Genomic DNA, 24,350 nt, shown 5'->3' with positions numbered 1-24,350 from the left:
GCAAATTCAGATGTTTCATGTCTTCTTTTTGCTTTAAAACAAAAACACATTATGTAAAAGTTATATCTATTTACAATATGTGCAGCTATATCACAAAAATATTCATACACCTGGCAGATTTGGGTTTAAAGGATTTTTTAAAAATGTTAACAGCATGCTGAAAGTACTATTGAAATCTTGAAGTGGCCAAGATGGAATAATAAGTATGACTTGATTGCTGTAATGCTAATGAAAATACTTCAACTGATTTAGAAGATTATAAGCAATTTTCTGTCATTTTTTATGAAATGTAAATAAAAACTGATTTATTTTTTTTAATGTTTCTTTTACATTCGTTTGCATTTCCTTCCAGATCCAAACTACTTGACTGAATGAAAATCCTGGCAGCAAAAGAGGCCAGACAGAACAGTACAGCTGGGATCCTGTGGGATTTCCAGATCCAGTCCAATAAAAAAGTGACGGTTAACCAAACAGGGCATTGTGGTGGACAAAGCAGAAAAGAGTGTTGTAGTGATGTAGCAGTCCCTAGTGATGGCAACATCAAGAACACAAGAAGCCCGAGAAACACCAGGGGCTAATAGAGGAAATGGAGACGCTGTGGAGAGACCTCGGTGGTTCCAGTGGTTGTGGTGCGCGTGGAGCCGAAACTCCCAAACTGGAGCAGTCAGTGGCTGCAGCAGATTCCAGGGAACGACCTCTGTCCAGAAAAGGACAGTCGTAGGAACAGATGACATTTTTCAAGGAACCCTCAATCAAACAGCTGCCTGGCAGAAAACCTGAACTCGAAGCAGAACTTCCTGAGTGGAAAATCCAGCCAGAGTGATAAACGCAGTGTTTGTGTTATTCCTGCTCTAAAAAACAGGTGGGCTTGTTTAGAAACTGACCAGCAGATGTCAGTCTCTACTGTTATATTTAAACGGAAACATTCATATTACCTTTGACGTCTTCTCAAGAGCCAGTGTCCTTAATGTGTGAAAGAAAAATCCTTCAGGATATCTGAAATGTTCCTTTTGACTGGAAAAAAAAAAATCCATTGCTAATTTTTTTATATCTGATTGACACCTGGGCAGATCACAGATCAAAATTTTAAATATTATAACATGTGCACATATTTATACATATGATAGTTTAAACAACTATATCTAATTTTTGATTGAATCATTTTATATTTCGTGTGCAACAGTCCATTATGAAGTAATTTGAACAGACACTATGACTCAGATGCACCAGTTTAACTACAGACCAACGAAATGTCAGCCTTGTTAACCGACTTTGATGAGTAAAGCAAATGCTAAACAATACTTTGAAATAAACACATTTTGGGGAAAATAAAAAATAAAATTATTTTATCTAAATGATCGCATACATAAATATTTAATTCACGACTTATTTACTGACGTAAAGACACGCAGAGTCCTGGGTGGATGGATATAAAGATCAGCCAATAAATGTTAACATTGTTTTAAAAAAAAAAAAGCTACTTTAAATTCTTCGTTTCCTTTTGCATTTTGAAATGTTCAGATCTGAAAATATGAATGTAGTTTTGTGACTCATATCTTATGAGAACAGAAAGATGAGATCGGGTGTTATAACGGACTGCCACACATGATTACACACTACAGTATCCATATCTGGGTTCTGGCGGTCCAGTTTCCTTCAGGGCACACATACACGTGATCATGCTCCCATCTCGTCCACGTGCGATTGTTTTCATTCCGACGCTGCCGCTGCAGAGGCTGGTGCGTCATGACGTCACGGAGCCAGCGGGCAGCAGGCAGGCAGGCAGCTCATCAGTTTGGACCTCGGCGTCGAGGAGTGCGTGTGATGTAGTCAGTCCTCCTGCAGCTGCTCCCACCCACACACACACACACGCACACACACGCACAGACCGTGACAGACCGCCCCGCAGGACCGCTCTGCCCACGACGACACGCCGGCTGGCGCTTCCCGATCTCTCCGCGCTGTGAATTTGCTGGGGAAATTACCGAGGACTGCCAGAGCCAGCGGGCGCCGCTTGAAACTTTCAGATGGAAAATTTGTGCGGTAACAACCGGTTTCGGTCCGGAATGTTCAGCAACCACGGTGAGTGTGTTCACTGCTGAATGACCGATGCAGGTTATTGTGTTGCTGTTGTCGAAATTTGACCCACTACGATGTCCGCCTTGGGACAGCTTGTGTAATTGTATCCGTGAAGAAGACGCACAGCAGACCGTGTCGTGTCAGCGGGTCTTATGGCTGCATGTCACCGTTTTTATCCGGGTTTAAAGCCGGAGATTAGACGCAGATTTATTTATTTTTTTTACTGTGATGTGTGCTGACGGCACAGCGGGCGCACTTGGTCCGGTTAAGTGAAAATCCTTAAAAAACCTGGCAGCTCTGCATGAGCGGTACCAAAGAGCCAACTCCACTAAACCACTTCTGTATTACAATAAATTTAGTTTCCTGCTCCCAGAGTGGTCTGATGTTTCCATGCACTTTAAAAAAAAAAAAAAAAAAATTTGTTTGGTTTTATTTTGTTTTTTTAACACAATTCAACTCAAACGAACAACAACATTACAACGTATTTTACCTCTTAAAATGCACTTTATGGAAACCAAGCCGGTAATCTGCAAACATTTCCTTCCTGTTTTTGACTCTTTTTGTCACATGTGAAGATTATCAAAAGTTTTCAAATTATTTAATTTCTCAAGGAGGAAGAAAAAAAAACAGTTTGGCTTTATGTGAAAACTCAAATGTTCCCTGAATCTGATCAATATTCCTGCCACCAAAGGCAGCATTTGTGATGACTGGGTGTTTTACATCACTTTGGACAGTTGCTCTTGTTTCAGTCACTTTGGAGGATTTTTGAGTATTAACGACCTGTTTAAGATGTTTCCACTGCATTTTTATCATTCTTTGTCTCTTTTTGAGCAATTCAGAGGTGAACTTGCAGATGTGCTAAACGTTGTTGCCTTAACCCACGTGAACTTGAGGTTAAGGTCACGAACTCATGGCCAGACCTTCTTCTTTGGACAACTGATAGAAGATATAATCTTCTAAATAAGTTCAAGTCTTATATTGTCGCTGCCCAGAATATCATTGAGATATTTTGGGAAATATGATGTAGTTCTTTGTAGGTGTTTTAGGTCGGAAGTTTGTTTATCCTTAACGCTTGATTAGTCATTTCCTTGTATATCATTTCCCACTGCGTAATGGAAAGTTTAGACAATATTACTAATCTCATATAGCCCTGATTTTTGGAATATGACAAATTTCTAAATATTTACCTTATTTATTTATGAACATACATTACTTTACATGCAGTTTTGTGTTTTTTAGGTAACACTTATTAAGCCACCACCAACTACTTGCAAAAAAATGAAGCTGTAAAATTAAGTAATTAATTGCAATGACTGGATAAGAGATAATCGTCAGCTTCATTATTGTGACACTACCTGTAAAAAGCATTTGAGTTTGGGCCAGTCAGCTTGGCTGAATCTGAAGGTGTCAGATGCACCAAACTCAAGCTGAATTATTTTTTATGGCCTGTTGAGTTTCAACCTTTATGGGGCCAAACCACCTTGGATGCATAAATTATTTTTATGAACCACGGCTGTCTTGTGGGAGTCTTGTGTCATGGAGGTGAAGATGACAGACCAGGATTTTAGACTAAATTGTGTTTTGTGGCTTTCAGAGGCTTATGTTGATTAACGTTTCATTTTTCATTGGAAAAACTGTGGGAATGTGTCATTAACAGCAGTAAAAGAGTAAATAGTTTTCAAAAGTGGTAGCAGAAACATAAATGTTTGACTTTAAAATGTAAATGGAAGTTTTACCATTTACATTTGAAATGTGTTTAAGAGGTTGAGAAAAATCATTGTACATGCTAAAATGAACTATTCATCCATTTTCTGTTCACCCTTTGTCTCTAATGGGGTCGGGAGGGTTGCTGGTGTCTATCTCCAGCTACGTTCCAGACGAGAGGCGGGGTACACCCTGGACAGGTCGCCAGACTGTCGCAGGGCAATACAGGACAAACAACCATGCACACACACACACTCACACCTAGGGAGAATTTAGAGAGCCCAACTAACCTGACAGTCATGTTTTTGGACTGTGGGAGGAAGCCGGAGAACCCGGAGGGAACCCACGCATGCACAGGGAGAACATGCAAACTCCATGCAGAAAGACCCCGGCCGGGAATCGAACTCAGGACCTTCTTGCTGCAAGGCAACAGTGCTACCAACTGCGCCACTGTGCAGCCCTAAAATGAACTACTCTCTTCTTTTTCCACATTTATGTCTGCATTTAGTGGATGCTGGTTTGTTTCTACTAAAGATCATCCAAACTGTTGCAGAAGGACATTATTAGACCTTTTGTTATGTTCTCAGATGGGAAAACTTTTCATTCACCCCTTTAATCATTCCAACAAATGCATCTTTCTTTCTTTTCTCATAACTTTAAAATTGTTATGGCTGAATTTGTTGAACATTTATTGACTTTAAATAATGTGAAAGCTCTCTCTTAAAGTCCTTCCCACAGACGTTGTGTTAACATGCCCAGGTGTTCACCTTTAACACTTCTCCTCAATTATTCTTTTCTGGAGTTGCATCAGCTTTTCTGGAGAAAATGTTAGTTTTTCCATGTCTGGTTGCTGTGTTACACCTGTTCACATTTCTGGGAGGTTTAGATGTTATTTGTGATACTTAAGTTCTTCCCTCATTAGTCAGTGAGTTTACCACTTGGTGATGTAGTAAACATAAAATGCTATTTATTTACTCCAAACGTAGAAGAGTTTGTGCTCTTTGAACTGAAAAATCTGGTGTGCATATGTTTCCACCCCTTTTACTCTGATAATGCCAAATAAAACCCAGTGCATTAAATACCTTCAGAAGCCGCCTCCAACTGTGTGATTTAATCCCAGTATAACTCCGGTTCTTCTGTGATGGCTTTAGTGGTTTGTTAGAGAACATTACCGGGATTATTAATATTACACAGGGTCATGGAGAAAATCGGGGAGATGCAAGGTTAGGCTATGAAACGGCATCCTGAGGTTTGAACATGTTATAGCGAACTAATCAATCCGTCTCGCATCCAATTTATTTTTTTTCTGAGCAGTGACGGGGAAACAGTCATTAGTTGATGACAAGTTGAGCTAATTACAGGAAAATCCTGTTAGTAAACCAGTTAGGCCCCATAAGACTAGACAGGAGACTAGATGCTCTTTCCGGTACAAACTCACAGCCAGACAATGTTATGATTCATATCAAAGTATCTAATATGTCAGACTGGCCCAGTCAAAGTTCAGTCCCTAACTCTTACTCAGCATCTGTGATGAGACTTGAACAGTCCAACAATGGCCTCCGTCCAATCTAACGTTGCGTTCCAGTCGGTTCTGTTTGGGTGTTGTGTCTTTGTGCATATGACAGTGATGTACTACGCCTTTAAACTCAAACTCAAGACAGCACAAATAGTTTATGCGTGTGTGAGAGACGTGCCTTAAAAGACGTGGAACAACATGTACTGAAAACTCCTGTCTCAGGGTGGCTAAGCATATTTGTACAACATACTTTTTCAATTTTTGATGAAAAATGCTGAAAACCATGGATCTTTTTCCCTTTACTTCACAATGTAAAGGTCTGGTCTACTTTTGTTTTGCTCTATTACACACACTACCAGTGAAATACATGATAGGTTGTAACAAAATGTGAAAAATGCAAAGAGGTGTGAATACTTCAGCAAGGTATAAAACAACTAAATAAGTTGCAACTACAGTACACACATCAGTGCACAGAAGGAAAACTCAACGGGAAAACAGTCGGGTGTTGAGTGTTGGGGATGGTGACAGAGTCCACAGTGGGCAGCATTTCTCAGAGAGCTGTGTGGAGAGATTCTGGCTCGGTTCTGCTGTCTGTGACCACGCTGACTCCATCACTGGTGGGTATCTAAGCATGTAGGTCAGGAGATGAACCACAAGGGAAAAATGAACAGCTCAGGAGAGTGCCCATTACAGTATAGCTCAGTACTTTAACACTTATCAGATTTCCTGTGTCTGTCCAATGCTTTTTAAAAAATCATCATGTATGTTCTCCAGCATGAACTCAAGATGTACTTAAAAAATACTAATGTGCAATTCAGGAATAATAATCTGTCAATATGGCAGGAACGGCTAAATAAGCACCTCTGTTGTTCCTGAAGCAGTTGTAGACGGTGGCGATGTAATCGTTCTCTGTTCTGCGTCTCAGCAGTTTGTCCTGAGAGCTTACAGGCAGCGACGCTTAAATCAGTGGATCAATATTTGTCATTCTGCCAGTAGGTCTCCCAGTGCTAGCAGCTGGGAATAAAGATACTGGCTCTGCTTAAGAGGAAATGGAATCACTAAATGGCAACAAACATTATGAATGATTAGTGCAGTTACCTTTTTTTTTATTATTATTTTTTGTATTAAATACATCTGACATGCCAGGCTGGTTGCTCTACAGTTTCACTGGCTTTAACATTTGTGTCAATTAGTAATGGTATGTTGATCAATAATTGATATTTGATCAGAATGTACTTAACAACTAAAGAGCAGCCTTCAGTTCTTTGCAGCCTCAGTAACAACATCTACACTGAAGTGTTGATTTAGTAGAGATTGGTAAATGGTGCATTCAATGATCAGAGATGGATCAGATTTTTGAGTTTCCTACAGTTAGTGACCAATCTGGGCCGATCAGACTGCTGTTGATGGTTTCCATTCAGGACTATGCCTTTTGCAATTAGCGATTAATCAGTTAATCGCAGGATAAATTACAATTAGCTTGATTATTTCCATTCTGATTATTAATATTTTTAAAGGGTAATTCTGTCTACAGAGGCATCATAATCCATTTTATTTATGGTTTTGGTTTTATGTGATTTATTTTTTTTGTATTTCTGTTTATTGTTTTCGGTTGTGTTTTAATTTGGATATTTAAAAGATTTTATGTTTCCAGTGTTAAGTGTTAGTTACAAAATTAAAGTTTACTGATCTTTGAGAGAGCACATGTCTTATTATGCTACTAGCAATATTTGGAAAACATTGTCAAAACAACAGTATTATTGTTTAAACCAATAATTACCCAGACAATTTATCATCTAGCAAAATTTGTCATCATGACTGGTCTAGTCAAGAGTGTTATTAAATGTCTTAGCTGTATTATTTTAATTTAAAGAGCACAGAATGTTGTTTTATTAGGTATAAACGGATCCTTAAACACCCCAGAATTTCAGTTTCTGTTCCTACTGAAGATTTTCTTAGACAAAATGTTTTCTATATTTGAAGATTCCTTTATCAAAATATTAACTATGTGCTTCTGTTCCCATTGCATGTGCCTGACTGCTGCTGGATTTGGATAATTTCCTGTGCTGGTCAATCATCCTCTCCTGACCAGATGATGAGGTAAGAAACCAGAGTTTTATTCAGTTCTACCGCTGAGGATAAAATGGGCCACTTATTATGGGAGTGTTGGCTTCCATTATCTCAGTAAAATGAGGACATTGTGCGGTTTGTTTGTGTCAGGGCATTTTATCCCTGATGGCTATTGCTGCTCTGCTGGGTTTTTGCGGTTACTGCATCACTCTTAAATCATAAGAATGGTTACGACAGCTCAGAGGCTGTGATTTCAGCTGTAAGCACTTGTATGTGCTGCAGGGATGGGAAATATTTGTATGAAAAAAGAAAGGTGTGGTGCCCAGACTTTCAAGTTTTCTAGTTCCTTCCTTCGTCAGCTGAGAATGCGAGGTTGGTTTTGTTTATTTTTTTCTGCGATTGTTTTGTTTGAAGTTTCATTTGCGTGGCGATTGTTGCTTGACTTGCTCTGTCAGTGAATCAGTTTAATGATGAGGATCTTGTCCTTGCTAGGTCACTAGAAGTCATTCACTTTGCTTCACCTTTCTCCTCTTCTCTATGACGCCATTTCAACCCAAGACCTTCCAGTTGACTTGTGTTTGACCCCGATTAAAAGTCAAGGTCTTTCTTTTAATCCAAAACAGCTCAGCCTGGTGTTAAGGTGTGGCTCGGGTGTGACAACTTTCTGGTTCAACATTCCAGATCATTTTAACAATGATCTGGAATGAACGAATGAACAATGAACGTTTCAGCATCTGCCCAACAGCTCAGTGGCTGCTGCCTCACACATGCCAAAGACTTCAAGACCCTGTAAAAATCCCTCCTGAAAGCCATCACTAAGTCCAGACTGACAGAACTAAATGCCCTTCCTCTGCCACACCCACACCCATGTCTGTAAACCACAAGGGACTCTGGGTTGTGGTGTTGACTTCCTTCTGTATGCCTAAAGCCATCACAAATGTGTACTCACACAGACAAACCGATGTCACTCTGCAAGGGCAGTGCCAGAACAGGATGGTTTTGTCTCTTGAGGGAACTTCTCTGCAAACACACACATGGACACAATCCACTGTGTTGCATTCCTCTGTGGCTTTTACTCAACTAGCCATTAGCTTCTTGTGCCCTCAATTGCTGCTTGCCTCTGCAAAGTGAGTACATTCTATACTTGGATTTTATTAGCCCATTAGCTTGCCAGCGACTGAAGCTTGTTTCCATTTTTCTCCCCCCGCCCCTTTGCTGTTGCCTCAAGTGTGCAAACGCTTATTTCTTCATGAACAAACCGGATCTGCAGAACGTGCAGATATGCAGCACCACACCCATCGATCTACTGACTGACGTTTCTTTTTTTAGACCAACACCTCCAATACTTATTGTTTCAGGAAAAACATAACAAGTAATTATGATGTCTGACTGGCAAATGATGGGTGTGGATCCTGATTCACTTGTAATAAGTTGAAGAGAAAGAATAATAAAAACTTAAACAAGCATTGATCCTTCACTCTAAATGTCTTCAAACCAGCACCATCCTATCTCTCTCTACCTATTCCCTTTTTGTAACTGGATTGCTTTTGAATTAAGTTTACTTGATTTGAATTAATCATGTTGGTCTGAGTTTTCCCCCCTCACAGGATTTACTCTGTATGAAACAAGGTCACACTATGCATTATCACTCATCTTTGAATAATCTTTCTTCATTTAATACTCTTAAGACAATCTTGTGATGCGGTCATGCTGTTTGAGTGGAGTTACTGTAAAGATTTTATCATTCACGTCCTGCAGAGATTTTGCAATCATTGGCTGACTAGGCATATATTCTCCAGGTCAGAAGGGAATCTGTTGTTGGGTGTTGATGTTGTTATTTATTTAGTGTTTGGCAGTGATATTTCTGTAGACTTAATATTATTTTATCCGCAGTAAAAGTCTCTGCATCTGCAGTGTTCAGTATAAGTAGGTCCAATCTAGAAAATATGGGTTTAAGATGAAAATAAATGGAACAGTTCCCATCAACGAAAACTGTGTCATGGCGCTACATTTGGTCTATAGTTTAGTGATGCAGACCTGGTTTCAGCCCGTGGATTGGACTTTGTCGTTCAGCCCTCTGGGCTTTTGCAGCTTGATGTGAGGGCAAACAATCGGGTTAGGGAGCAGGCACGCAACACTTCACTGAATACAAGGTCACTGTAACACAACAATAAAAGGATGGTGAAAGATGAGTGCTTAAAGAGGGATTTGTTGTCAACATCAGATTCCATCATGTGTTCAGTATTCTTTGTTGGTTGATTTCTTTCTCCCTTTTTTTCCCTTCAATAACAAAAGCTGCAAAAAAAATCCCTTAGTCAGAGGGTGACCTTAGTATAGACAAGCAAACAGTCCCTACAGTTCAGTGATGTGTTTAGAATATTTCCAAGGCACTACCCCATTAAAATATCTCTAATCTCCTTTGCAATATGGTGCATTAGCAGCATTACTTTTGTATTAAATGCTTGTTTTGTTTATAAGAGTTTCCCCATCTGGGGAGAAATGCTGACAGACCACAAGAAACATGCGTTATCTATTAATGCAAACAGCTAAAGCTGCCATTGTAAACAGAAAGGTTATGATTTTTAAGAAGTACTCTTTTAATATGGTCTTCTATACAAATCATGTTAATATATCTGCTCAAGGATTTTACAATCATCCTTAAAACTGCTGTGTCTTGTTGAATTGCCCTGACATCCTGACCTTCTATTCTCGCTGCTCCTGTCCTGACCGCGCTCCGATTGCTCAACAGAGCCTTAAGCTAAGTGGCCCAAATCTTCAGTTCTGCAGATGTCCTACATCAGCTCGCCTTTTAGCCTCAGCACTCTGCAGAAGCTTTAGTCAGAGGGCGACCTTAAGCATTCTTTGGTAAGAGGGCGACCTTAAGCATTTTTCTTCTAGCCTCACAGAAGTGGCCCCTGCCAAACCCCCCCATTGCTATAAATAATCTCAGCCCAGTTCCCATGGCCCCCACAGCAGTCCTGTCACTCACAGAGCAATGTGGGATACTGGACCACGAAGAGGGAAACACTGGTAGCTGAGAGATGGGTACGATGGGTACGAAGTTAGGGCAGGTGTTGTCAAAGTGATGAATCCTCCATGACAGACATGAATTAAAAGGGTTTTTTCCTTATTGGGTGAGAGCAGATAAGATTTCATAACACGTTGGAAGAACAAAATAAGGTGCTAAATGTTGGAAGTTGTTACTGGTTCAAGAGATTTTCGTTATAAATGCTTTTACATTTCTAGCAGAACCTCTCAAACAAAATCTGTTTCTGATACCAGTCAGTTATTTTAGATTAATAAGATTATTTGCTAATACAGAGTTCTTCAGAGAGGTTGTTTTTTTTATCAGTTTCTCTTGACAGTGACATATTTTGTCTTAAGTGGATTCTCTGCAGGTCAGTGTCAACATGCTGTTTCAGCACAAACTTAACTCCTAAAATCTCCATAGCTTTAAGTTTTCCTAAATCTATATCAAATCTAACATTTTTCTAATTTTTTTCCAGGTAGCTTGAAGTGGTTATTATCAGTTCTTATGTGTAAGAACATCTGCTCATGTAGTATTTTATAAATATGTTTGACTCCAGCTGTAAACAACATTTTTGGTTTGTTGTGATGGTCAGCAGCCTGGCCCTGAATCCCAGATCTCTTGATTTAATCTTTCTGCTTTTGGGGACAAGTTCAGAGTGTTTACTTCACTTTGAGGACAGAATTAGGCAGGGAAACAACTTGGACAATATTTAAGTGTTAGCATCAGAAAGCAGTAATTTTGTTTTCCAAGTTGAAATGTATTTTGTGATGCACCCTCTACAAGTTGCACATAATTCTTTGCCGAAGATTAAAGCAGTGGGATTAAGCGTAACCCTAATTCTGGATCACTCTCTCCGGTTATTTTTTAACATTCTAATCGTTGCATTATTATGTATGATAGTTTCTGCACAGAGAAGAGACCTGCCTGGTCCTCAGCTGCAGTAGCCTCTCTTCCCTTAAGAAAACATTTCCAGATGCTCCCAAGCTGCAGGACAGTGAGAGGAAATTCCAGGCAAATTGAAAGGAAGAGCAGGAGAGATCATGGAGGAGATGTAGTGAAGGATGGCTGATCAAACAAAACTCTTGAATTCAACACATTCAGAGGAAAAATGATGTTGTAGTGAGGAAACGAATAATATTTGACATGTAGAGAAATGTACATAGCTAAATAAAATGTGCTTCTTTTGTTATGATTTCGTTTTGCTGGTCAAGATGTTATCAGTTGTGACTTCATAGCATTTTGCCAAACACTTTTATGAAGAAAGTGTTTGGCAGTTTTGCCTTTATGCTTGTTCTCTTTCTCTCCATCAAAGCAGCAGGCACACACAGACATAACAGCTTTTTATGCAGGTGATGGTATCAGATTTATGCACTTGTGTGTCTGAGTGATGTGGAATGTGTTAGCATGATGACAGGTGTAGCCTAAACAAATAGGAAATACTCTATATTCAGGATGAGATGTCAGATAGCTATTTGATCATGGTTTTACATCACCTGCTTGAATCTGATTTTCTTAGTTTCACAGACAGTTTTCCACATGTGAACATTAGGTTATTCAGTGACTTTGTGCAGTGAAGTAGCTTCACACCAGGTGTGAGCAATGTGTGAAAAATAAACTCAAATGTAATCAGAGCAGAATGAGACCAGTTGCTTTTTAGTGGGATTTGTCCTTTTCTCCATGTATTACATCAGACTGATTGTGTGTGCAAAAAGAGATGGAAAGAGAGAGAGTAATTCGTCTACAGCCCTGGTTTTGAAACCAGAAACTGAAGCCGTAACCACAGGATTGGCCGCTATTCAATAAATATTAACCCTGAGCAGTTTCAGCAGAATAGTCTTATTCTGTAGTTTTTGTTGTCAGTGATTGCATTGGCTTTAAATTTGGCCACATTGGTGCAGAAAATTAATCAATCAAGTTCATTCATATAGCACACTTCATCATCACTGCAGTTCAAAGCGTTTACATCATGAAAACACAAACGACACCACAGAGTAGGCCAGCAAACATTACATTTTGTCCAGTGCCATCATTGCGCATGAAAGTGTTGGTCAACGTTTCATTTATTTTGGTTTAAAAGCAACTGTAATCAGGTGGGTTTTAGTCCAGATTTAAATGAACTCAATGTCAAATAGTGTCAGGAACTCAAATATTATAATAAGTTTTAGTGACTTTCCATCAATCCAACAACCTATTTTATAGTTAAAAAACAAATATTTAATTTAAAAATCAGTCTTTAGTTCTGTGTTTTTCTTTGTAAAGAAGGTCTGGACTTTCGGCTATTGATAAACAGTTGCTTGTTGGAGGTGTTGACTCTGTTGAAGTTTTAAATAACTGGATGTAATTTTAACCTAACTGCTAATATTTGGTTGTGAGGTTTGTAATATGGCAGCTTGATTGCCAATGAAGCTGCACTCCCAGCTGGTTTAAAGCTCACCAGAAATTGCGTGCGTTCTCTCTTCCCCCACTGCAAAGACAGAAGTGCGGAGCTGAACGACATCTTAGCCAGCAATAAAATGCCTTGTTTATGTACCTTTTGCTCTGAATTTAATTGCTCTTTCTTCGGAAGCGTTGCCAACAGGTGACTTCGTTCACTTTCTCCAGTGGCATTGCCAAACTACAACCCTTTATAGGCAGAATACATTTTAAAAATGGCACAGAAAATCTATGTCGTTGTTGACAACTGTTTCTTCTGTTTGCTTATTGACCAGGATTAAACAAGAAATCAGATAGTGGGACAAATCCCAGACTGAGCACTAAAGGGAGATGGGAATCGAGCAGAACTGTGCGTCTAGATATTTACATACAATATTGGAAGAAGACAGAGTGGAGGGGGTTCTTTTCAGTGTGTTTAGGGGTTTTCTTTTTATGGCCTTCTTTGAAGTCAGAGGTCTACATGCTAGTATTACTGAGCTATTTAAAAGCTGTGGAAAGCCCAGAGGATATTCTCATGGTGAACTCACAACATTTGAGTCAATGGCGGCACACCTTGTGGATTTGTTCTGAGATAACACCTCAGACTGTCTTCTGGTGGGGCATAATGAAAAAATTTAAACATGGCAACGTCACAAGTCTACAATTTCTAGGTGCCTGAAGGTGCCACATTCATCAGCTCATGCAAGTGTTTACACCCTGGATTGTCCAGCTATCATATGTTTTAGCATGGAGACGGCTTCTGTATCCCAGAGATGAATGTGTTTAGGTCCAAAATGTGTGAATTAGCCCCTAATGTGTCCTTATCTACAGTGAAATGAGTCCTGTGCCAACATATGCTGTAAGGTCACTTGGTGAGGAAGAAGCCATTTATCAAAATGAAACATAAGAGACTGATTTTGTTCCAGTAAACGTTACGTTTTGGAAAAATCTCATGTAGTCTGATGAAAATAAAACAGAAATTTCTAGACGTAATCATCTCTGTAACAATTTAAAGGGAAAGATGGGAGCTACCTTTCCTCTTTCCATTTCTGTCTACTGTAAAATCTGTGATTTCCACAGTTTACTGTAGCACAGAAACTCGATTTTGTGCCAGAAACACCTTTGTGCTGTTGCTCTGGCAGCTCTTCTCTCTGTTCTGTCCCTTCCAGTGGCGGACAGTAAGGTAGATGGTGAGCTATTGATGCCACGCAGCAGGTTTACTGTCATTTCATCACCTGGACAGCAGGATGTCAGCTGCCACCCAGCTAGTTTGTCCAGTTGGAGTCAGAGCTGTTGCCATGGAGATGATCAAAAACAAACACACACTTGTGGATATGTTGCTTGTGATTAACTAGTGGTGTAATTTGCCTTCTTGGCATTTGGCCATTCACATTCTCGTTCATAAAAAGCCACTAACTATCTTCCATACCCCTTATCTGATTTGAAAGCCTTTGCGAGTAAAAGCCTTAAAACTTGAGAATAAAGCTACGTTTCCTGATGAGCTGCTATTTTGGGACATACATTGTAACAGCCGGTAAGTAACGAGGGAGCTGCTGTGGACTCGGATCATCTCCTGACCCGATGTGGCTGGGTTTTCCAGCAACTTTTCCTTTTGTTCTGCGTTACATTTTGTTTGTTTTCCAAACTATATTTTCCCTTGCTCATCAGATCTGTTTAGAGTTGGGACTGTGAGGTGGCTGCTGTGGTGAAGGCTTTGAAAAATGAAACGTCTGGAGAACCAGCAGATGAAAACAGCATTGGCGTAGAGGGTGGGTGTGGGTCTGAAGTGTGTGAAGTCTGCTTCTTTGAAAAGCATTGAAACCTTGTGAATGTGGCATATGGGTTTTATTGAAGGATCAAAGAGGAAACGTGTTGCTCCTGCATCACTCAGACTCCTTGGAGTGTTTTTTTCTCAAATGCTCCTCAGTTTTTAGCTTCTTTTCTGCTTCCTCTTTTATATTCAAAATGTCTAATTTAAAGAAATCAGTGTTTGCACCTTCAGGCTGTCTTTTTCTAACCAACATAAACATACTCGCATACTTGTGGCACATCCTACCATGACCAACCAGCCATACTGAGATCCATTTTTATACCCATCTCTCTCCATATGTCTGCATCCTCCATGCCAAGGAGGTTTCTGACTCTAAAATTAACCCCTACAGTCTTGTATTTATTGAGGAACCTTAAATCAAATCTGTGGTGGCAGGCCTAAATTAGAACAGACAGGTTCCTGTTGGTCAGGACTATATTAAAGACAGGTACCATGGAAATGACATGTCATAATTTGAAGGCTTGCACAATAAATTTCCAAATATTGCTCTAGATTTAACCAGACTTGCTAAAATAGGTTGTTGTTGAACCCCTGCTTTGTGGTGGAAACCATGCATTCATTTACTGTTGCTCCGTGTGAGGTTACCTTAATTACAGGTATCGCTCACCATTTGTGAGAGTATGCCTATAATCTTGAAAAGTTAAGAGAACCTAAAGACGACCATTACAGTTTGGTTTATGGAGCTGGCCTTATGAGCAGCTAATGACTTCCTTATTTTCACTGTTTGTAAAGAAAAGTCTTCTCTGAAAGATAAAAGCTGCAGCAAGAGTCTCTTTTATAGCATCTCATGCTCTACACAAACACAAGAAAAACATCTGGCATTTTTAGCACCTTTACAAGTTGTCAACTTATTATTGATTGGAAATTTGATTGAGAAAACATTGTATTTTGTATTTTTTATATAATACTTGACTGGAAAAAAACCCCACTTTCTTTCTACTCCTGTCAAGCCTGAGCCAACTCTGTTTGCTTACGATTGAACAAAAAGGGTTCTGGATTTAACCTATTTTATGTACTTTAGTCTCAAAAAGTCTTGGTGCAGGAACACCCTGTCTCCTTCTGCTACACCTGTTGACTACAGCCTGCCACCCTCTTGTGTCGCTCAGCTGTGGTATTTATGTTTATGAAGAATGCAAAAAACTTTAGGAGTGCTCAAGAAGCTGGAATGCATTTAACCTTTGATTTGCATTATTCAAAACACCCTGCACATTTAGAAACTGATGTTTAACACATTAAGTTTGAGAGAGTAATAATAATGTGATTCATAGAACTGTCCAATTTAGTCAAGATTAAAGGTCTCAGTTGCTTTTAAGCATGTGATCTGACAACATCAAGGGTGTTAAGCTCATTTTCATTTTGGGCCAAATCAAGATCCTGGATGCTCTTAAAGGGCCAGTTGTGCCTGAATGTATTGATAAAACCCATGAACAAACTTTAAAAATATTAATAAATTCTTAAAATTACATTATATTGGCCATCTTTTCACACTGATCAGTCCCTCCAGGGTTTTACAATTGTTTTTGTGATTATTTTCAGTAAAAGTTAAATGTTTGTGGTACTAATTTAGAAGCATTTTTGATAATTTCATATATGTATGACTGTAAATGCAGCGTTTTATTCCTCACCGTATAGATCATGGACTATAATTTCACATCAGTTAAGGCTGAGGCAACTGCTTACCACAAGTAAGAAAGTTAGCACCTCTTAAACCCAGTGTTTCTCATAATGTTTGCCAAACAATCTGCAATAATTAGCATTAGCGCAAAAAAAGTGAGGGAGTTTGTTGATTTTGCGTGAATTTCCAAAAACATTTTCAAGAAACTGGAGGAACTAAATGATGTAGTCTGGCCGTAAGTAAATGAAAACTATTTTGATTTGATTAATAAAATAATATTTAAGCACACTGTTATCTTGACTCTTCTATTTATGCGGCCATCTACAGTCTAGAGGGCCACATAAAAAAACTATGGCGGGCTGGATTTGGTCCGCAGGCCTCGGGTTTGATACATGTGGACTACATCAATTATATAAAGCTTTAAAATTATTGCCAATGGACATTCAGAGGGCTGAAATTGGTGCTCCTTATAAGCAGTTATTATTCATTGTTTTATTTGGGAAGACCAACAGAAAAGCCAGTATTTATAAGTAGTTTTTCCTTACTTTAACCCTCATCTAGTTGGCCAGTATTGGAACATTGTGTGTACACTGCTTCAGTATAATCAGAAAATTGTGAAAGGAAACAATCATAAGTCAGAAGATGTTTTTGTGAGTGTAAATATCTCAGTTAGTGTAGTGCTGTTTCTTCCTTGCCTGTAAAACTATAAGAAGAAACTTTGTAGGCGGACAGTGAAACGTAGCTGTGACACCATGTTTATCTAAAATTACTCTTGTGGTCTTTTCCACTCTGTGGCTTTGCTTGTGACATTGTTTTCACTGGGAAAGCTACCACAAGAGTAGCTCTGGAAATGATATCCCAAGACAGAACAGACCGGTCCCTGGTGGTTTGAAGAAAGCAAACTTAATGCAGCACAGTAAATATCTGTCTTCATAAAACACTCTTCACAATAAAACATAAGTTTGCAACGATAGTTAAGGTTACTATGATCATTAACTGTATCAATGCATAACTGCATTTTGATTCTTGTGTGATGCATGAGAATATGAAAACATTTTCTGAAGCAGTTTCTCTGGCCTTGGTATTACAGTGAAGTTATTCAATTGTTTCTTTGCCTGCAATCTCATGATGTGTACAGTTGTTGGATTGTTTCTTTTATTCTCATAACTGCTTAGTTATTGTTTCTTTCATGCGCCCTCGTGCTTGCTATCTGTAACCAAGTAGATTGTCAAACTATGTAAATGGAGTGAGCCTCTCCCTATTAAACTGTTAGCTGTGTTCTGGTCGAGGCTCTTTCTCCTGACTGCGATCAGTGAGCGGATCCTTTGAATAAATATCAAGGTTTCCCCCAGAAAACTTGCTAAGTGGTTGGGTGCTAGGGCAGTCATTCATCCAGTGACACGTCATGTTTTTGAGTTAAAATATTTTTAAAGTTGACAGATAATTTGAAAATATCACTTGATAATCTTGTGTTGTTGAAAGATTGGAAGATAACATAAAACCATCAATCAATTTGGTTTTAGACAACAAAAAAAAAATTGTATAGAGTTGTTTAGTCTGATTAAATGAACTCTAGCTTATCAACTGATTCAAAGTAAACTGTAGGTTTGAAAAAGGCCTTGGATTCAAGGCTCAATTTTGTTGTTGTAGTTTCTTACATTTGGTCACTCCATCAGGAACAGCGGAGCTTGTTTTTAGTTTTCTGTTTTTGTGCATTAGAGCTGTGTTTCGTCCTTTCTCTAAAGAGTTACTATCATAAGTGTGTTTGGATTTAATAGTTCAATCCAAATAAGAAAAATAATAACTCAGTCCATCTACAGCTAGACTAAAGCACGGCCCAGCACACAATCTCAGGCTGCTGCGTCTTGTGCTCACTGGTGTCTGGGCTATTAATAGAGTTAGCCTGAGAATTTGGTTTAAGGTCAGCTGTCAGACTTCTGTTCCCAACTGATGAAGAAGGAGAAAAATGCACATTTCTCACATTTCTGATCATTTATGTAAACCTTCACTCTCTCTGTGTGCCTGGTGAGGTTATTCACTACTTAACATTTCCATTAGCATTTAGCAAATGCTAAAAAAAATGGTCCTACTGCGTTTTACCTGATTTTCAAGGTTGTCTCTGTTGAGCTAAAAAATTATTAGCCGCTGTCTCTTATTGTCAGCAAATTAATTTAGTAAAATACAAAGTTGATTAACCACAGCACGATTGCAGCGTTTGGTTAAAGAAATTCTTATGGTTTAATCTCACACTTAGTCATAGAACATTTTTTAATAATTCAATTTTCCTTTTTAAAATGAAATATTCCACAATAACACATCACAATTGCAGATATTACAAAGTTTCCCAGGAAATGTTAAACAACATGTAGACAAATAACTTTGATTGGTGCATTTCTACCAGTAGCTGCTGTGTCAAACTAGAAGCAGGGCTTCATAATAAAGGAGGTAAAATCTTAATAATAAATGTTCTTCTTATTCATGCTGGAATAGGTTTAGGTTTAGTAATTAGTAGGAACATGTGAAATGTTGAAGGTAAGTGACAGCAGATGCTCCACATTGTTGGCAGAGTGACCATTGTTGGTAAACAAAAAGGTTTTAAGTGAGAAAAACTGTTTATTGTGAAGAAAATCAGAAGATGGAGGTAGAAATAGATTATTTGGCAGTTTAGTAAGTTTGTTAGGTTCCTGATAAAGTCTATGTTAAGAGATGATGATGTGGACATCTGATGTCCATTTTCTTGCCATGGACAAATTACCTTTCTAAAATTAAATTTATTATTTACCTAAATTGTTATTATTGCTAAAAATACACCAGTTATTCCTGTCTTTCCACCAGACCTTCAGATGTTGCTTATGTGTAAAGATTTCCACTGGCAGGTTCATTGTTTTTTCCCTGTACCTGTATAATAGTTTTCTGTACATCACACATGTGGCTCACTAGCTTGTTGTTACCAACCCAGTGCAGCTGCTGGCTGGACGGCTGCGGTTTCGCAGCAGAGTGTCTGTTCACTCACTCAGAGTCAATAGACACAGGAGCGTCAGTGAAAACACAACTCGAGTTTTCAGCTTCACTCAAAGACAAATACAGGAGCTCTTATTCCTCAGTCACAGATGGCTGGCAGGAAGTAAAAACAATGTTGCCAAAGTCCCTGAAACGCAGGTGACATCCAGTCAGGATCTTATTAGGATCCACAGAGATTACAACCAGTGCTTAAATATTCTGTGCTGAAGCAGATTGGATGTCTTTAATTTCCATCCACGTCTTCATCTTATTGAACTTTAACTAGAGATTAAACTTCTCTAGTTTGACCGCATTGTATTGCAAAATAATAAGTTCCTTTTTAGGGTTGAGCATTAATTCAATAACAATATATATATATTGCGAAAGTCACGCGATCAATATCAATCGATAATAGATCCAATACGATTTTCGATAATGTCACTGAACTCAGATTCAGAACTGCACGGCATTCTGGGGGATGTAGGCAGAAGAGAGATTTTAGCCGCTCATGGTCAGTTAAACAAGGTGAATGCCGTCAAATAACTCACTCAGTCTTTGGTTACCTAGCAACTCACTCACTCTTTGGTTACCTAGCAATGACCTGTTGAGTAACTTGCGCAGATATCAACTGATATGAAATGTCTATATCATGATACGTTTTTCAGCCATATTTTCCAGCTCTATGCTTTATATACCAGCTTGTAAATGAATGCAGTCTTCTGAAAAATGACAACTTTTGTCCTTTGGGGAAATCTTAATAGAGGTGGATTAAAGCAAACTACAATCCTCTCTAATGGTTGTAAGATGTTTTTATTTTACAACTTTAATTTCAGAATTTTAGCGTCAGTTTGACGCTTAAAATGTCTTCACTCTGTCCTTCCCATTGTTGTCAGTGTGTTTTAATTCTTGCCAATGTGCCCCTCACCCACATCCTTCTCTCCACATCACTGTCACTCTGTGCCTTGATGCCCCCAGACCCCGCTGGTCCCTGCAGCCACCACGACCAAAGGCAATCACACGCAAGTTCATCCCTCTTCAGCTCCCTCAGTGGGAACATAAACATGTTTAATAAACCTATTCTATCAAATCAAAATTCGTTTTATCTTGAAACTCCGGAGCCATGCCCAGTTTTCCACCATATGACAAACATTTAGTAATTAAAATGAAAGGTTTACCTCTTAGAAAGTTGTCAAGAAAAACACAGCTACCCAGACCCAAACAATATTGGCTCTGGGTGTTCAAAGTGTCAGAGTGATTGCCAAACCCTGTGCTGGCAGTGTACTGTACTCTTCATTAATATTTGAAAGGCAGAATTTTCAGCTTAGATGTTGCCCAGTTTAAGGGAATTTGCATTGGTTATTAATACACTCTGGACCTCTAATATAATCAACACAGGAAATAATTGACCTTGATGTAAGAATTTGAGATACACCAATCATTCGGTAGATATCAGGATGGGCTTAATTCTTCTTGTTAGATCAAATGCTAAAATTTTACTTTATTTTAGTAAAGTAAAAGCGTCAGAAGCAGAAACTAATTTCCCCAAAGAGTAAAGACAACTGGCTGCTGCAAAGCTCAAGCTATTGAGGTTCTCTTTGGGAGTGACGAAGATGGAAAGGATCAGGAGTGAATAGAGAGGTAGTAGGACAGGTCATGTTAAGATGTTATGGAGATAAAGAGGAAGAGCAAAAAGAAGACTTTTGGATGAAGAGGATATGAAGTGCATGGGTAGAAGGTGCAGAGGACGGGACTAAATGGAGACGGATGATTTGCTGTGGCGACTCCTGAAGTGAAAAACCACAAGAGGAATAGTAAATAAACATATTCCTTCTCTTTTACATGGGATGCCATTACCTCATTCAAAGAACTGCGACACATTGTTTTCCTTTTATCTGTCATAATCCTTGGAAAAAGTAATCATAATTAAACTAAATCTGAATCGGCAGGTGAGACCTCAAAGAGAAAAGGAAGTCAGTGCATTTCTAAAGACTGTCCTGATCTGATACAAAGTATCGACTCACTGTCCTGAATCTCGATCAAGGCATTTGTAAATGATCAGTGTCAGAATAGCTGACTTCACTTAACTTCTTATCTTTTGTTTCTCCGACAGTCTGTGACGTAATGTCCATTGCTGAAGAACATTGTGAAGGAAAAAAGTGATTCCCATGCTGCTCGTAGATATCAAACCCAGACATGGAGAAGCAGCTTTCAGCTTCTGTGCACCTCAAATCTGGAACAAACATCCAGAAAACTGCAAGGCAGCTGAAACGATGACTTCTTTTAAATCAGGGTTGTAAACCCACCTGTTGTACAGTTGCTGTTGAACCATAACAAATGAAACATTGACCAACATATTTGATGTTTATCTCAACGTATTTGATTGTAATTGATTGCCATCATTACATCAATTGAAATGAAGATTGTAATGATGGCACAAATCTAATACCTGTTACTGGTTTTCAAAATAGTTGTCAGTATGATGTGTCTGATATTTTTTCAAGATAAAGACTTTGAACTGCCTTGTTGCGGATATATGCCATGCAAATAAACTTGTTTGATTTATGTTATTATTTTATTGCCTGCTAATTACTATTTTCTAGTTTAGACTTTTGTTGTTGTTGTGAAAGGAAGTCCTAAAAACTGAAAGCTTCTCCTGCCCTTTTTTCATTCCCATTAGACGGTAGCCAGCCTCTGCTCTTCCTCCTCCTGTTATTTCTGCCGTTTTGCTGTGTCACTGTTCCGTTAGTACGCGGGAGCTAAAAGCAAAAACGTCCTGTCGGCACCCAGCTCACGGCTGGTTGGCATCCTCTGCTGGCGTGTGAATGCGTGTGTGGCTTGGCCATCTGCAGTATGGTGAGTGAAGCATGTAATCTGCGTTGTGATGAGAAGTGAAATACTGTAGATTCAGCAGCACAACTCATGTCCTCTGCATCTGGTAACCTCTCCCTGGTTGCACCTTTTTCTTATTATTCACGTCGGCTGTGTCCTCTGAACCAACGCTGATGACTTTGCGTGGAATCTGCTCTACCTGCAGTTTACATTTTCGTTTTAGAGTTGGAAGTGTAGGGGCTTTTTCCACCTCCTGGAAGGCAAATATGCAGTAGCCTAATGAGAGATTAGTCAAACAGAATCAGGTGTGAGTGAGGACATATGGTTGGTGTATGTGCTACTGTCACTGCGTCATATGGCATCTTGTTTGTACTTGTGTTGTGCACTCGAGACTTTGCATGTGTTTATGTTTGAGTATCAACATTAGAGAAGCGGCTATCATAAGGGAGGAGAGCACCAGATGAAAACAGGAGGAAGGGGACAATTATGTGTAACATTAGGTGGAGTCTGAGTAAGTTAAGTGCCCTGTAGAAGTTTTCATAGCCCTTGAACTCTAAAAGAAAACATTTAGTTGTGAATCAATCCTTTATAAGCCAACTGAATTGAACTGAGACTGGATGGATGGACGATTTACACAAAAAAATCTGAAAATTGTGTCAAGCCATGTCGGCTTTTCTCAAATTGGATTGATTAACATCTGTGAATGACAATTTTATGTTCTTTTCACAGATTCTCAGTTACATGTAGGTTTAAACCAATGTCATGTCATGTCAGTCAGTCATAACATGATAAATGCAACCGTTTTGGAGCATAAGACAAACAAATCAGTCACAGAAACCTCAACTAGACCAGAATGAGAGCCTGAGATATCAGAACAATCTTTGAACAAAATATTGGGTCCATATGAAACAGGAAATGTTTTTCTGGTTTGGAGATGAAATTGTAATTTATTGTATATTTATCTTTATGCTGAGCCAAGCTTTATTTATGAAAGGCCACACAGAAAAGAATGTTTATGTGAAAAAGTTTTAAAATGGTGTTTTTTTTTTGTAAAACAGTTAACACAGGATGACTTTCACATGCTCAGGGTTTGGAGCCAAAATATCTGGTTTGTTCTCACTTTAAGAAACACTTCTTGTGTGAGCAATTGTGTGAAAGCACAAGTGCAAATGTATACCAGCCAGCCACTTCTATGGCTTTGGTGTGTATAATTAAAATTCACAGTTAGACATCCTTTTTAACAAATTAATGTAAATATAACGTTATAAACAGATGCTTAAAATAACAGGAATTGTTTAATAATTTGACTTTTTGTGTGACATATACAGTATGTACCGGTAGTTATTTTTCAGGCTGCAGTAAGTCAGAAACGGTTAGGTTGCTAACCATTTATGATATTAGCATCAGGAATGGACACTCAGAGAGCCAATCAGAAATCAAGGTGAAGGAAATATGAAGTGGAAACCAAAATCCAAAAGACAAAACTGCTGTCTTTGTTTTGCTTTTCTACTGTTAAAAACAATCCACACACTCTCACCGCTGCTTCTACGCAGTCGGCCATGTTTGTTTACTTTGAGCTCGCCTCTGACCTCGAGGTTTTGTGAGATTTCCCATCTGACACCTGAATGTTGGCGAGTGAAATCTGTTTTTGTGTGGTGTGCTGTATTTTCCACTTGGCTGTAAACCACACACTCTATGGCCAAACCTGTTATATCTATAATAATGTGCAATTTCTCAGATTTTGAAAATCAATAGACTATTTTAAAATATTGCCATTTGTTGAATTCAGAGCAATGATTAAGCCAAAACTGTACAAAGAAAATATACATTTTGAATTAAAAAAAAAACTTTGCAAATATGTTACACTCAAAACTCAAGTGTTTTAGTTTCACCTGCTTCAAATTCTGTGAAAATATTCTTCTGTTAATCACTTTTTGCTACCCAATTATTAGTTAATATAAAAAATAGTCACCAGATCAACCCTACGCTGATAAATCAAGCAGAAGGGCAACCCTAATGGGTCACAGCTGATCGGTGGGGTTAAAATCTTTTTTTATTGTTGACAAAGTGATGCATCTCAGAGAATAACTTTGTGCCACCTTGGGTAATACACGACCCTCAGTCCAGACGTTGATATAATTTCTCTTATTGCATCTGCAGCAGACACAATGCAGCTGTGTATCTGCAGATCTGGGGCTCCCACTTCAGACCTCAGCCATGTTGTGATAAGACTCAGCAGGAGCCAAAAATCACACTCAGGGGT

At 38.8% G+C, this 24,350-nt stretch overlaps 1 protein-coding gene across 2 annotated transcripts in view; it reads left to right on the top strand.

Moving 5' to 3' along the window:
- Positions 1-1,771: 1,771 nt before the first annotated feature.
- Positions 1,772-24,350, top strand: part of septin4b (septin 4b) — a 39,919-nt gene continuing 17,340 nt past the window's right edge. Inside the window, exons 1-2 of one of the 2 annotated variants that reach the window (XM_027999279.1) lie at positions 1,772-2,082; positions 7,392-7,399. In XM_027999279.1, the coding sequence (XP_027855080.1) occupies positions 2,028-2,082; positions 7,392-7,399 (63 nt within the window). In that variant the 5' untranslated portion in view covers positions 1,772-2,027. Of the gene's footprint in view, positions 2,083-7,391; positions 7,400-22,053; positions 22,112-24,350 lie in introns of those variants that run through there. The other variant, XM_027999281.1, reaches the window with a different exon arrangement.

Source organism: Xiphophorus couchianus, chromosome 18 (genome assembly GCF_001444195.1).
Source record: "Xiphophorus couchianus chromosome 18, X_couchianus-1.0, whole genome shotgun sequence".
NCBI lineage: Eukaryota > Metazoa > Chordata > Actinopteri > Cyprinodontiformes > Poeciliidae > Xiphophorus > Xiphophorus couchianus.
This window is presented reverse-complemented; position numbering and strand designations above follow the sequence as displayed.